General features: G+C 48.4%; 1 protein-coding gene across 5 annotated transcripts in view; it reads right to left on the minus strand.

The window, feature by feature from the left end:
* The window catches only part of PBX1 (PBX homeobox 1), a 283,448-nt gene that overhangs the window by 115,540 nt on the left and 153,129 nt on the right, over positions 1-14,779 (minus strand). Inside the window, exon 1 of one of the 5 annotated variants that reach the window (XM_047703685.1) lies at positions 2,085-2,252. The exons of the other annotated variants lie outside the window; for them this stretch is intronic. Within the exon in view, the coding sequence (XP_047559641.1) occupies positions 2,085-2,109 (25 nt within the window). The 5' untranslated portion in view covers positions 2,110-2,252. Of the gene's footprint in view, positions 1-2,084; positions 2,253-14,779 lie in introns of those variants that run through there. 5 annotated transcript variants of the gene reach the window in all.

A 14,779-nucleotide genomic window follows, 5' to 3' on the forward strand; every position in this document is an offset into this window, starting at 1 on the left:
TTACTTCAATTATAAAGCTGTTAAATAGTTTTTCTTTTCTAGTTTATTGAAAAATGTAATTGGATAGAGGGGAAAAAATTCATTTCACTGTTTTCATCAGTCCCAAATTAAGGTTCCCTTTTTGTTGGAGCAGTATCCTTCTGTCAGTTTGAAGAAAACCTTACTTATGTACAAGCAGGTTATTCTTTATAAACAGATGGTAGTACAGAGTCCCGTATTCTTTTCTCACCAACAATGCATCTTTTGGAATTTCAAAATCAGAAAAGATCTTTGAACCTGACTTTGAAACGATTATAGTCCTGGGATTTCCTAGATGACACGATGACATATGAGATATGTTATATATTTCACTATAACAGAAATATCCTCCTATGTAAGAATTAAGGTGACACTGGGGACAAGCAAGACTCTTGAAAGTGGACCTGCTGGGTACCCAAGGTTGCGTATGACCCAGGGTTCCATGGTCCGGCAAGCAGGAGGTCCCGTTGTATTAGTGGTGGCACTACATACCCTTGTGGGATACAAGAGTGAATGAGACACATGGCCCGGCATCATGTTTGTGAGTCACAAACACCCTAAGATTGATGGGATCACCCCATGAGTGTGTAGAATGAAGTCCATCTATAGCCCCTCCGAGGCTGAAACTCCAGAGAAATGCCAGTATCCAAGGGTCTGATGGAGAAAGAGAAGCCCATTAAGGGGAACAGACTCCTTCAGGATCATAAAGGCCAAGGGAGTACAGCTTCTGAGAAGAGGTCGTGAAGGAAAGTTCTAAACACAGCCAAGACAGAAGTCCGGCAAGATGAGGACTGAAAATTACACATTACAGTCTGTAATAAGCAGCTGTGGGGCTTGGGCGCCATTCTCTAGAACAGTCTAAGGAGGGAGGCCGAGGGAGACCCAAGTAGGCTGAGAAAGATTAGAGGGAGATTTCTGCCGGCGAGCATTCGAATGATACGAGGAAGGGAGAGACTGTGGAGCTACAGAAAGATGGAGCCACAGGAAGGTTCCTGTGTGTTAGAAAGGACTCAAAAAGGCCCATGAAGACACAGAAGACAAACGGAGCCATGGATAAAGCCAAGGACCAGAAGAGAGAGCAGAGACTAGCGTAAGGGGCGCAGGCAGAATTGCCTTCCTATAGAAGGGGACTGGCTCATGGAGGAAGGAGAAGAGGAAGGTAGGATACGGACACATTTGGAGACAACATGGGGAGGAGATGGAGGGATTTTAAGATTAAGGGGTTCCACTTCCTCCATGAAACAGAAAGCGCCGTCATCTGCCAGGAGGCTAAGAAGGGCCCATGTTTCAACAGTCACTAGGGCATCTCTCGTGTCTGTGTCTTGAGGAAGCATTCACAGGTCAAGCCAAGAGCCCGGGCGAAGCCGGGGAACAGTACTCGGGGTGACGCTCCTCTCCTACTTGTGTGATGACAGAACCGCAGTAACCACTGCTCCAGCCACTGCCACCACAGAACCAGGCCTGTGTGTAAGTGAGGGACGGCAGGACTCAGGAAGACCTGGGTAACATCTCCTGTCTGGCTTCCGCACCGGCCCACAAAGCCAGCGGGGCGAGAACAGAAGAGCGGGCCAAGGTGGGTCCCAGCTCCAGCGGGAAGGCAGGTGCCCCGTGCTCCTCTCTGTGAGCCGGCTGGGCCCTCTCCCGACATCGGCCCAGTCCTTGCGGTCGCCCCGGGGGTAGGGAAGGGCCTGGTAGCTGATGCCCTAGGAGGGCCTGCGCACCGACCCTTCCCGCACCTCTGGCCCCCGCGTCCCGCCGGCGAGACTGGAAGGTCAGGAAGACGCGTGGCAGCGGGGGCCCGGGCGCCATCCGTGGACCTGCGGAGCGCACGCAGGCCGCCAAGCCGTGCTCACTTCTGTGGCAGACTTCATAAGGCTCCGCTCTTTGACTGGCGTTGAGTTTATGTGAAAGTAATTAACAGTAATTAATCCTTAATTACAGTAATTAGCCAAGTCGCAGTAAATTAAACCACATCTGGAGCAGATGAGGGCTTCCGAATGGGAGGCAAAGAGAGGCGACAATCGGGGAGATGCTGAATTCATCTGACAGCATCTGATTAAGCCTACCTGTTGCTGGCGGCCTCATTTGCATGCTGTTTTTGTTTGCATTTCCCAGTAACCCTTTCAAGGGCTTGCATGGTGTGGACCTCTTGGTCCTTGCTTAACTACCAGTTAGGCAGCCCGGCTGCCATGAGGCCAGGGAGTCCCTTCCAATCCAGCGGGGCGGCTGGGTTTGCCGGGGCTTTATTTATACGGTTCCCCCCCTCCCTCCGAACAAACAAAAATATAAATAGCAGGGACCTCATCAAGTGACAGGCTGAAATCAGAGGGGAAGCCAAGCGAGGGTTTTTTTTTTTGGCTGATGAAAAGGGAAGATGATATGTCTGATGGGGGAAGGAAAGCAAAGAGTAGCAAGAAGGCGAAAGACACTTGCAAAACTAGGTCAAGTGGGTCATTGCTGGTAAAGATGTTTCTAGAGCCAACAGAGAGGGAGTCAGCCTCCATAAGACCTACTGTGCCTATGTCAGAGACACAAACATGTGTGTACACATGCATGCACATACACACGTGCACTCGCACACATGCACACACACACATACTGCATTGGTAAAAACCCACCGGACTCTTCCACTTTTCTGCCCTCATTCTGATGAGCACGACCTAACAATGCATTGTTTTTGCACATGTAAGCAAAGGAGTATACTCAAAATCCCTTCATCCAGAGATGGGCATTGACAAATAGGAAAAGGAGAGAAAATATGGCAAAACATTGCCACAAATGGTTGTTCTAGTTGCTTCTTTAACACCAAGGGGGCGGAGCCAGTTGAGTTCATTCGACTTTTGTGACCTATTGCCACTCTAGACTTGACCAAGCATCGGCAAAGCGGTACATTTTCTGCATAATGAGTCTTGGAGCCTGAACTGCTAGGTTGTTCAGATCCCGCTGTAGCTGTGGTAGCTATAGTGAGGGCCAGAGAGGTCTTTCTTCAGCAAAACATTTCATGGGAAGACGGGGTTGAACCTCTTTCAAGATTAAGGAGAGGGCTGAGGGGAAAGGGGAGAGGGGAGAGTCACCTCCTTCCCCCAAATAGTACACCTAATGGGTCATAAGACCGAGGTTGAAAAAATGACACTATTCCGTCCTTACCATGAAGAGAGAGTTCCCAGGACACAGCCTTCTGCTACCTGAGGTGGGCACCAGAGAGGTCAGGACACCCGCAGGCTGACTTGGAGCACACAACTGCCATCGCCAGGCCACTGCCAACAGGGTGCGGAACAGCTCTTTCATGGGGAGGACTCTGTCTCCCCTCATCAATGCCATCAGCTCTGGGACTAACACTCAGGGTTATGTTCATGGACGAGAGCAAAACAAACTGAGGAGAGCAGGATTCACAGACTCTACGCTTTAGCCAGCTGGTAGACCCGCCATCCCTGCCGTCCTGCAAACCCAGCAGGGCCTCTGCGACACTCACAGGGACTTGTCGGTGGCTTTAGATTTCCTGAGGTCCTCTGAGACGTATCCCAACAACACCAAAGAGCTGTTGCTTACCAGATGTGCGACATGAGGCAAGTCAGAAGCCAAGTCTGTTTCCAGACGTGCCAAGTGAAGGGTATGGATGGTACCCACGCCCTCACATTATGGACAGGATTAAATGTGGCCACGGATGTGAAGGCTGGCCACAGGACCCGGTGCACTGGGAAAACCTGGTGATGGTCACATCTTCTTGTATTTATTTGTTTATTTTGATTGAGAGAGAGAGAGAGAACACATAAGCAGGAGGTGGGGAGGGGAGGGGTACATGGAGAGGAGAATCCTAAGCAGACTCCATGCTCAGTGCAGAGCCCAATGTGGGACTCGATCTCATGACCCTGAGATCATGACCTGAGCTAAAACCAAGTCAGACGCTTAACCGACTGAGCCACCCAGGTGCTCGCTTCTCCTCCTCCTCTTCTTCTTCTTCTCATCTGTCCTTTGCTTATTACACTTGTGTGAGAAGCAGTACAGACTCCTGAGCCAGACTGCCTGCCTACATGAGCTAAATATGCGACTAATGTGCTTTGTGTCCTTAGGTAAGTTGGTTAACTTCTCTGGACTGTAGGTTCCCTAACTGTAAAACAGAGATAATATGTATATCTACTTCATCTGCTTCGTTAAAACAAATTGCCTAGAAAGCACTGAGAATCGCCCCAAGCATAGAGGAACTGCTATACAAATTTGCCTATTACTATTGATATTATTATTTATACACACACAAGCACCTATAAAGATGTATATGTCTACCTGTAACACACACACATACATGCAATCCCTTGAAATCTCTACATTCACATTAGAAGCATTTATATGAACCCACGAGTCCCGAGAAAGCAGGCCCAACCTCTTGCTGCCCTCACGGATGAAAGCCCCCAATGTAAGCACACAGCTAAATGTCCTCAGTGGGACCATGACCATTTCATTGTGGGGGAACCTATCAACAGGACATCACTTAGGGAAAATTCACTTTGAATCAACAAAGGTACTCTAATCATTTGAAACAGACGGCCCCGAATGTATTTCCTACTTACTGTAAGAATTCAATCCTGTATTTTCGTTTTGTTCTTTTAAACCTCTAAGATCAGTTCCCCCATACTCCTGAATGCCGCCTTGAAAACTCTGCCTTGCGAAGGCATGTCCCACCTTTATTCAGACGTCCTATCGAATGTACTAGAAGGAGAAGCGGCCATTCCACGCTGAGCGGAGGAGAGTAGGAGCGCCTAACAAGGGACTGAGGAGCCTTCCAGCAGCAACCCTACAATTATCTTGTGGTTTCCTCGAAGTTCTAATGAGCTGACCCATTTGGCGTATCAAATGCCTCCTGACTGGTTTTGTAGCTCTCACCCATGCAGAGACATGGCTCTGTGACGAAAAATAAAGGCCATTTAAGCTGAAATATGTTGCAGTGGGTGGAGAGAATATGGGGAAAGAGTTGCATCCTGCAGTTAAGAATTACTCAGTGACTCTGCACTGGTGTAAAGCTAAAAGCCAGAGGCCCAAAGCAAAAAAATATGCATTTTTTGAGAAAACAAACAAATCTGTAGCTGAGAGACGGTCCCTCCTTCTGTTGAGTCAAGTGTGTTTAGTTAACATTAATACCCGTATTTTCTGCATTTCCCCCAATTTCATTATTTAGACCATGTCTAAATCCAGGAGAGGTTATAATTCTGAATAACGGGCTACCTGCTGCCTGTGGGGATATGTGATAACGATAATAAATAATTTCTGAAAATTACAAATTCCTTCTATGCTTTTGGCTTCATTTTGGAAAACAAAGAAATTATTGGTTTGCCCAAGAAATAGGAACATGGCATGTGGGCTCCTTGCTCGTGTCTCTGGGAGCCACAGCCTGAAACGGCTCGCCCGTCTTCATCAGAGCCGCAGGTGTCCTCACCAGAATGCGTACGAATGAGCCATCCCCACTCTAAGTTTATTGGTTTCTCTTCTCACAGCCTCAGCAGAGGAGGGGAGGGGGGCCCAGATGCTGAAAAATCCCACTAGAAACAACCACGAGGTATGGGCCTCCCTCTCCAAGGAGAGACAGACCACTTGCCCACTTGCCCCTCACAGAGGAAGACGGTATTCACCGTAACTTGGAAGATGGAGCAAAACCTCGGGAGCTCCGGCGCACAGAGGCCCAGACACCAAGACTTGCAGCCAAATCCTGGCTACTAACAAAGGCAAAAATCTGCATGGCCTGAGTGGCAAAGGCCCCCTCCCCACACCCCACAGGAAAGTGGCCATGAGTCATCTCGGGTACACCGGACGGGACTGCTCCAAAACCAACCAGGGACCTTACCACCACGGGAGTGTGTATGTGACCCTAAATCAGGGGTCAGGGATAACCTGACCTTTAACCTTTAACCTCAGGGATAAAAAACAAACCACGACTGCATGACTAGATGCGAGAGGCCAGAAAACCCACCCACAAACTCCCACCCTCTGCTCAGCAGCCCTCACCGAAGGTCACTTGCCCCGTTTACTTGGAAAGGTATGTTAGTTCTTGAAAAGCGCACTTCATTAAAATGCCCTACGTCTGAATTGTATTACTTTGGATTATAACCGGAGGGAGTTTTATTAACATGACACAGAGAGGAGGAATAAACGTGCACACGCCTAGTCCCTGACTTCCAGAATCTTCTAATTGCAACCGACAGAAATGGCAGATTTTCTGAGATTGTAAGACAGACATTAAATCCATACGTTAAACAAATACATAAGTTAAATAAGTTAATTACTGAATTTCATTTCATACTCATTGTGCACATGCCAAGGGATGGATGCCATCACTCACTCCGGAGATCCTGAAGGGTCAGATTATTTATCCCTGGGGGTCTATAACTCACTACAGCCTAAGCTCGGTGTTAGGCTTTGGCAAAACCGTACCGTCATATTGCATTGCTTGGGCACCTGACCAAAATACAGTGATCAAGAAGAGACACTGGAGGGAACCCAGAAAATGAAGGGGAAGGCTTTTCCCCGCGTTTCAGAAGCACGAGAGAGGGTCTTGGAGGAAGCCGACGCTAAGACAGAAACGGAGCCCCTACTCTGCACCCATTCAAAGGGACGCCGACGAGGTCACTGCCCCCAAGGACGGGTGTAGGATCCTCAGCAAATCCCCAAGGAAGGATCCTCAGCAAAAAATGCACCTGGCAGCCCCACGCAAATGCTGCTATAAATACCCGAACTGGGCACCCCCATGAAGAATGATTTCACAGTGGGAGACGCAACAGCTGCTTTTACCAACAAAGCGTTATTTTGCGATTACAGGTTTTAGGAAGTACTTCTCTTCCTAAAAGACTTTCTAAAGACCATTTTTATACTCCATAGACTTCCATTTCATACCCAATAGACTTTAAACATAGTGTAATTCAGTGATGAAGTAAGTGGCCATGCTCCCAAGTTTATATAATTCCTGGATGTGACTTCAACATCTATTCATATACCCAGATGTCACCAGGGTTTTGGGGTTTTTTGGTTAATTCATTGGTTCCAGCCATATTCATGGCTGAACGCCACCTGGTTAATTAAACCGATCCTATGGCAATCGAGCTAATCACTGTTTGCCTGGATAAAATAACTGGGCTGGCAGGGTCACTATCCAGCTATGCAGGGGACGAACAAGCAGACTCAGAATCATCGTTCGCATTCTCTCTACACTAAGCTCATGGCAAAAAAAAAAAAAAAAGACATCAGCTTCTGAGAACTGTAATCAACATATTCAAATCCGGAAGATCCCGTTCCCTGGAGGGGACAGCTATGGGTCCACCAAAACGTCTGTGTGCAAGAACAGAGATTCCAAGTAAACATTGTGCACAAACTCCGGTCATTCCACAGCAGTTTCAAAGGATTTTTCATCTTTAAAAAAACAGATTTAACTGTATAGGAATTCAAGCAGTACAATACTTCTCCAGCAAGATGGCATCCAGTCACCCAGGGCAGTCAAAAATTTTCGACTGAACACAAGAGTAGGAAATTCCAGATAAGCTTGGGCGGTTACATTTCATTTCCAAATCCTACGGTTGTCAAAGGCTCCCTCTACCAACGGGAAAGTAAGACAAAGCCAATCCTGTCATGGTGCCAAGCGCTCTCGATGTCTTGAGCAAGTCACTGTCATTCTCCACCTTGACTTTCTTACCAAAAGATGAGAGACAGCAACTTCACAGTCAGGGTTTACTTGTGTAAGCAAAGTGCTTTGAAGATAGGAAGCCAGACAAATTAACGGAACCATTATTTTTGCCCCAAAATGAGTCTGTTGTGTGTTGGGTATCCGATATTTCTGATTTGCACCTCAGTCTGAGAGTGGGAACCAGGCACTGGTTTAAGGATTGCTGGGAGCAAGCTAGAACTTGGAGATGCGTTTACTGGGAGTCAGCCAGTCTGCCAACCCACCAGTGGCTGCAAAGTCACCTGTGGGAAAGCAGAAAGGTGCTACAGAAGTTGAGGCCCTGTGAGCAAAGGCTCTTTAGGGGGCCCACACAGATTACAAGATGGTAAAGAGAATCGATGCTGTCTATGAGGTCCTGGGAACCCCCAGAGATCTCCCACTGGGACAACTCCCTCCCGGCATTTCTGGCTAAGCGTGTGAACAGAGGCAGACCGAGCCAGCCTCTGTGTGAGGGACAAATAAACATTCTGAAGACTCAAGACTGTGAAGTCAACGGAGCCTCAGTGCAACCCAAACCTTTGGGGGTTTATGCTTTATTAGTCTGTATCACGGCTTCCAATCATTTGTCCCTTTAGAACAAGAACTCTCAAAGACCTGACAAAGAGGAACGGACACTTGCGGTTCCCCATTTTGCTTTCTCACTCTCTGCAAGCCTCCACTGGGAAAAGGAGATGCCATGCTTAGGAGGCTGAAACACCAGAAGGGATTTTCTAATGAAAAGCACAGCCCAGACACCCCTCCCTCAGTAGAGTACCAGAGCATTTGTCTTTCAAAACTAAGGACTGGTGCAGGCGTCCTGTACAGATACAACGGAGGGATCCCAGTCAGCGTCTGCAGAACGCAGGCACCATGCCCGGCAAGTGATGTCAACAGCAGAACCCCTACCTCTTACACCCAGAGAGGCAAGAGAGACAAACGTCAGAGCAACACGGGAAAGGCGGAGCATCACACCTGGGCATCACACCAGTCCCCTCCCCCAAAATGAGGCACCTGGGCTCCTCTCCCTTCACTTAGCTGCTAGCAACGGCATCAAGAATATCTTTTCAAGCTCTTGCCAGGCCAAGGGCATCTGGGAGAAAAAAACAAACAAACAAGATGCTGGATGGGAAACACATCATTGCTGCTGTCTAGGAGGTCATTCGCATGTGTGATGTGTGTGTGTCCGCCTGTGCACTTGTGTATCTGTGTGTGCACGTGTGTGTGCATGTACTCATGAGACAGATATACAAGGAATCGGATGCTCCACAGAAGGCTTACATTTCGGGAATCGATTTACGTCTCTGCGGTCTGCACCCAGGAGTGAAGCTTCCACCAGATCCCTGCTGCAAGGCTGCGTAACCCGGTAACGTCTGACGATCTCATTTCTGGCTGGAATAAGCTCCTTCCAGGGCCTGGGAAGGCTGAACAAAACCCACTAAAATGCTTGGAGCTTCTGAGGTTGGTTCAAGTTTTAGGCAAAGGTGTATCTTGTTTCCAGGAAGCACACGTGTGCAGGTGGACAGACAGACGGGCTCCCCGTGACCCCCAGTCCGTAGGCCGACTGACGCTATTTGGGGACAGAAGCTGAGCTGCGTAAACACTCCCCACTCTTCAGCCCCTTCCAGGCTGTGGGTGCCGGCCCTTCTTCTCATCTGCATGGTTCAAATTAATTATACACTTTAATTTCATGAATTATTAATTTGATTCTGACTCGGTAGCTTATGATCACCCAGCGCTACAGACTATACAATTCCAGCTTCATTAAAACATCACCAGCTGCCTGAGAGACAGACATTAAATAGGGGAGAGCAATAATAAAATTAAGCTTCCGGCGCATAGCAACAGTCTTCTTCCCCAGCGGCGGGCAGAGCTGGGCTCTGCTGCCTGGCCGGCCCGGGGGCAGAAAGGAAGCCGTCCTTTCAGAGCGGTCCATGCCCTTCTATAGAACGTGCTTCTTGGCCTTCCACCACGCACACAACTTCAGATGCTCAGATGGCACACTGGGGAGGAGGGGGGTGCATTCATCTGTCGATCTCTCCCTCCAGCCCCAACCGTTTGTCCACCACCCACATGGAGCCCACATTAACTCTTCGATCGCTGCCAATGCTCCGAGCGCAGCCGGGCTGGCCACGGGGTTCCGGTGGCAGCACATGATAAGCCCGATCCAGCCGGTCATCGTACCATCTGCAGACCGTGTGCGCAGGAAGCCTAATCTGGGGCCCGGCGCAAGCCAAGATCTGAGTCAGTGCAAGTTCTGATCCATTTCTACAATGAGGAAAATGAGGCCAGGATCTCTGAAGTTCCCAGCAATGCTGATTTCTTCACCTTCATGGGCGAGACGGACTGTTCTTCCCAACCTCATGATGCCGCACCCGAGTGAATAACCCTTTCCCAGAAATTCCCCACTTCCTCTTAACAGGGAGCATTAGGAAATCACATGCATATCACTCAACAAGGTCACTGCCATAGGTTTTAGCTGTGTCCTTTTGGAAAAACCCTACGTGGTTACTCCACCAAGAGAAGTCCTGGGTTGACTGATGGTCAGACCCTTCTTCAAAGAATTCAAGAAACCACTGGCTGGGCAGACAGCGCCCCAGCTCAGTCAGCATCACGGAAGCAAATGGGGGAAGAAGGAGAGAAAGAGAAGAGGGAGCGGTCCAAGCCCCTTTCTTCCTTCTACCTCATCTACAAAAAGCCCAGTTAAGAATGCACACGCCTCTGTGGATTAATATACTCTTTCAAATAAATAAAACTGCAGCACTTCCCCCAGCAACTTTGTGGCAAAACAATTTGTCGAAGGCAAAGGTTGGAATTTAGACATTCCATTTAGCCGCTTCAGGAGTCTAAGGACCTCAAACCTCGTGGGATTTGAAATCGATGGAATTAATTAAGGGAGATGCCCAGCACTCTCCACTAAGTAATCAGCAGGTACAGTAGACCTGAAAGTCTATAAAGAAAAATGGAACAGGATGACATTGAAGGAGGCAGTAAGGATTAAAAAATGAGCATCCAAGTGGGAAAGGCACACGCCCATTGATCGCGGCATACGAGATTAAAGCTTCAGTGAGCAGCAAGAAGATCCTGTAGCAGAAATGGTTACCGAGCCTGAGCTTAAGCCCTGCAGATACATATAATCAGTGACAGCCAGGCAGCCCCATGCAGGGGACCACCTGCCAGGGAGCCTAGAGCCAAGGGTCGGTCTAGGGATAAGATGCAAAGCTGGGCTTAAGGCATTAGTACTCTAAATGATAGTGTACCGCCCGACACCACGTCCTATCATGTTTATTGTCTATTTCCTTCACTAACATGGAAGCTCCATGAAGACAAGGATTTTGTCTCTTCCGTTCACACTGTTATCCCTAATGCCTAGAATATAGCCTGTCGTGGGGTGCCTGGGTGGCTCAGTTGGTTAAGCATCTGCCTTCGGCTCAGGTTATGATCCTGGGATCCTGGGATTGAGCCCCGTGTTGGGCTCCCTGCTCAGCAGGGGGGTCTGGTTCTCCCCCTCCCACTCCCTCTGCTTGGGCTGCTTGCAATCTCTCTCTCCATCAAATGAATAAATAAATCTTTGAAAGAAGAAGAAGGAGGAGGAGGAGGAGAGGGCGCCTGGGTGGCTCAGTCGTTGGGCATCTGCCTTTGGCTTGGGTCATGATCCCAGGGTCTTGGGATCGAGCCCTGCATGGGGCTCCCTGCTCAATGGGGACCCTGCTTCTCCCTCGCCCACTCCCCCTGATTGTGTTCGTTCTCTCAGTCTCTCTCTGTCAAAAAAATAAATAAAATCAAAAGAAGAAGAGGAGGAGGGACATCTGGGTAACTCAGTTGATTAAGCATCTGCCTTTGGCTCAGGTCATGATCCCAGAGTCCCCTGATCGACCCCCACATCGGGTTCCCGGCTCAGTGGAGTCTGCTTCTCCCTCTGCTATTCTCACCACTCTAGTGTTCTCTCTCACTCACTCACTCTCCCTCCCAAATAAATCTTAAAAAAAAAAAAAAAGAAAACTACAGCCTGTTGCAAAAAGATACTCCATAAAGTTTTGTTAAATGAATGGATAAATGAACAAATAAAACATTCTAATTGAACATATGCACCCCGGCTAATCCCTGGATGGGTTTCCCCACATTCCGATGACAGCCAGGTAGAGAAGGGGGAACCACAGGTGAGCTACTAATGAGAAATTAAACACAGCTGATCCATGAGCAACATGGGTCTGAATGGCACAGGTCCACTTACACACAGGTTTTTTTTACACTAGGGCACTGTAAATATATGTTCTCTTCTTTAAGATTTTCTTAACTCTTTAATTCACTTTATCGTGAGAATACAGTGTATAACATATATAACATATAAAGTATGTGTTCATCAACTACTGACATTATCAGTAAGGTTTTGGGTCAATGGTAGGCTACCATGTTTTGGGGGTATCAAAAGTTATACGTGGGTTTCCAACTGTGTAGGGGGCTGGTGTCCCCAATCCCTGCAGAGTGCAAGGGTGATCTGTAGAACACTCTGCCTTCAAACCTGGGGAACATCAGTGAGCCTTTCGTAAATTGCTCTTTCGTGCCAATGACAGCAAATGGCAAAGTGAGGGAATCCAGATAAATGTGTTGGAAGGTATTCCACGATGGGAAAAAACTGCACCGTCCTAGCAGAGCGCCATAGCTCAAAAGAATTCAATTGTTTTTGCTTTTAAGTCATTATGCGTCTACCTTCATTATCTCCCAATCCTGTACAAAGCAAAAAACAAAACAAAAACAAAAACAAAACACAAAAAAACACCACCACCAAATACAGCACCCAGTTTTACACAAGGAGTCACAGATTTGAAGCAGTGCCCTAAAGAGAATTCTGGTCGCACTGATAATCAGGGAGAAAGTCTTAACATCCTCTCACTCCCCAGATCATAGGCATCCTGGTCAAATGCCTGCTCCGGGGCCCGAGGGGGAGAAGAGCAGAGAGTCCCATATTCCCTGGTGCACAGCTGACCTTTCTACCACAAAGCATAACCAGAAAAAGCCCCCTTCATGACAATGCCAAGATGCAAATTCTAGAAATAGGAACAGACAGTCGGCCACGCACCTGAGAATGCTTACAGACTCCTGGGATCAGGAGAAGCGTTTTCAGACACCGCCGCAGCTGCCTAGTTCCCTTGGCCAGCTCCTCACTGGTCCGGGGAAGTAGAAGACAAGGCTTTCCCAAGAGAGATTGACCTTCTTTTGGAAAAACAGGCCCCCTCCCCCTGCCTGAGAGGATTCCCCTAAAATCTGTCTTTTGTTACAATAGGGGTATGACCACTGCTGAGTATCCCTCAGCAAGGAAGCCAGAGAAGCCCTAAGCTGACCACAGCTCCCCTGGACCAGAGAAGGTCAAGCCACACAAGTAACATTCCACTGGGCATCTCTGATACCGTTAACGGGAAGCCGCCACATGCCTGCCCCAACACCATGTGCACTTCGCACTGAGGAAGACAAGCAGCTGGGTCTGGGGGCACGGGGGGCTCGGGCCTCAATGAGAGTTCTCCACGCGAGCCCTCGTTTGGGCTCTGGCAGAAGGCATCCTTGAGGGGCTCCTGCTGGTGTCAGCAGATGTGAGCCTGAGAAGTAGTAGCTTTCATTTCTGTGACTTCTTCCAAAGGAAGTTAGACCCCAGGGCTCCTGCATTCATCACAGAGTCCTAGGAGCACTGCTGCCTTTGCGACCAGAACTGTCCTGCAGGGAGGACAGGCTGACTTCACTACAGAGCACAAGAGTCTCTCAGAGGGGTCAGCACATTCACACAGGGATCCTTGGCACAACACAAGCCTGAACACACAAAGATCCAGCAGCTTCTGCCATCTGGGAGTGAGAATCCAGACAGGGTGAAGTTTCCCATGAGCCCAGATATCTAAAAATTGCCTCCTGGCACTGGACACATAGGAGTGTTTAAAAAAAAAAAAAAAAAAAAAAAAAAAAAAAAGAAAGCAAGCAAGAAAGAAATAGAGAAAATTAAAATATGCAGATCAATGAAGGAAGGATTTTCTGAAACAGAAAACACAATCTCTCATTGTTTGCCCTGTCTTTATAATAAAAACACGGTGTTGGAAACCGTCTGGACATGGGGACTTTCCAGTTTCCATGGGAGGCTGGACGTTTTGCATTCAATACAAATTAGCTCCTCAAAATCAGAATCAATTGTCATAAAATGTAGGGAAGTGTTTTCCCATGGGGCAAGCATTTGTGGTACAACTGGAAATGTTCAACTTGATTATAATGCTTCACGAAAAGGTCAGCATGGGATTTCGGAGCTTTACCTTGAGGATGTTGGCTGGGTTTGCGGGCAGGGTGAACCGGGGAGAGTCGGTCTGCCCAGGCTAGCACGTCCACATCACTCTGATCACATGTCACAGGGCCGGCAGCCGGCCGTGTGCTTTAGAAAACACACACACACACGGACATACCCCCATGGGCACGCGCGCACACGCGCGCACACACACACACACACACGGACATACCCCCATGGGCACACGCGCACACACACACACACACACACGGACATACCCCCATGGGCATGCGCGCGTGCACACACACACACACACACACACACACACGGACATACCCCCATGGGCTTTCAGAAACCCAAGCACTTCCAAATTCAAAGGTAGGCAGAGTGGCCATCACTGGCATGTTCATTGCACAGGACAAAAACAATGTTGCCATATAATAAGGCGACAATGCAAAGCTGGACCTCCCTCCGTGGGCCACAACACGGAATCATCTGGGCATCATTTGTGCATTTCACCAGTGCCCTGGTCTGGGCCTCCCCACATCCCAAGACTCTGATCTAGAACATGTGCAATTTTCACAAAGTCTCCGGATAATTCTTATACCCCATACATCTATTCTCTGGTTTCCTATAAATACGCTATTTACAACTCCAGTGAACAGCCTGAAGCCTGCAGATACTCAGGCCAAGTGAAAACAGCTAGCGCTCCCAGATATCCAGGTTCCAGTCGAACGTTCGTCACGGAGTCGCAACGCCTTTAGAATTGGGGCTACATATGTGACATTTTAGGGCAGACATCAAAGCCTTAGCCTCCCAACCTT

Source organism: Lutra lutra, chromosome 15 (genome assembly GCF_902655055.1).
Source record: "Lutra lutra chromosome 15, mLutLut1.2, whole genome shotgun sequence".
Classification (NCBI taxonomy): domain Eukaryota; kingdom Metazoa; phylum Chordata; class Mammalia; order Carnivora; family Mustelidae; genus Lutra; species Lutra lutra.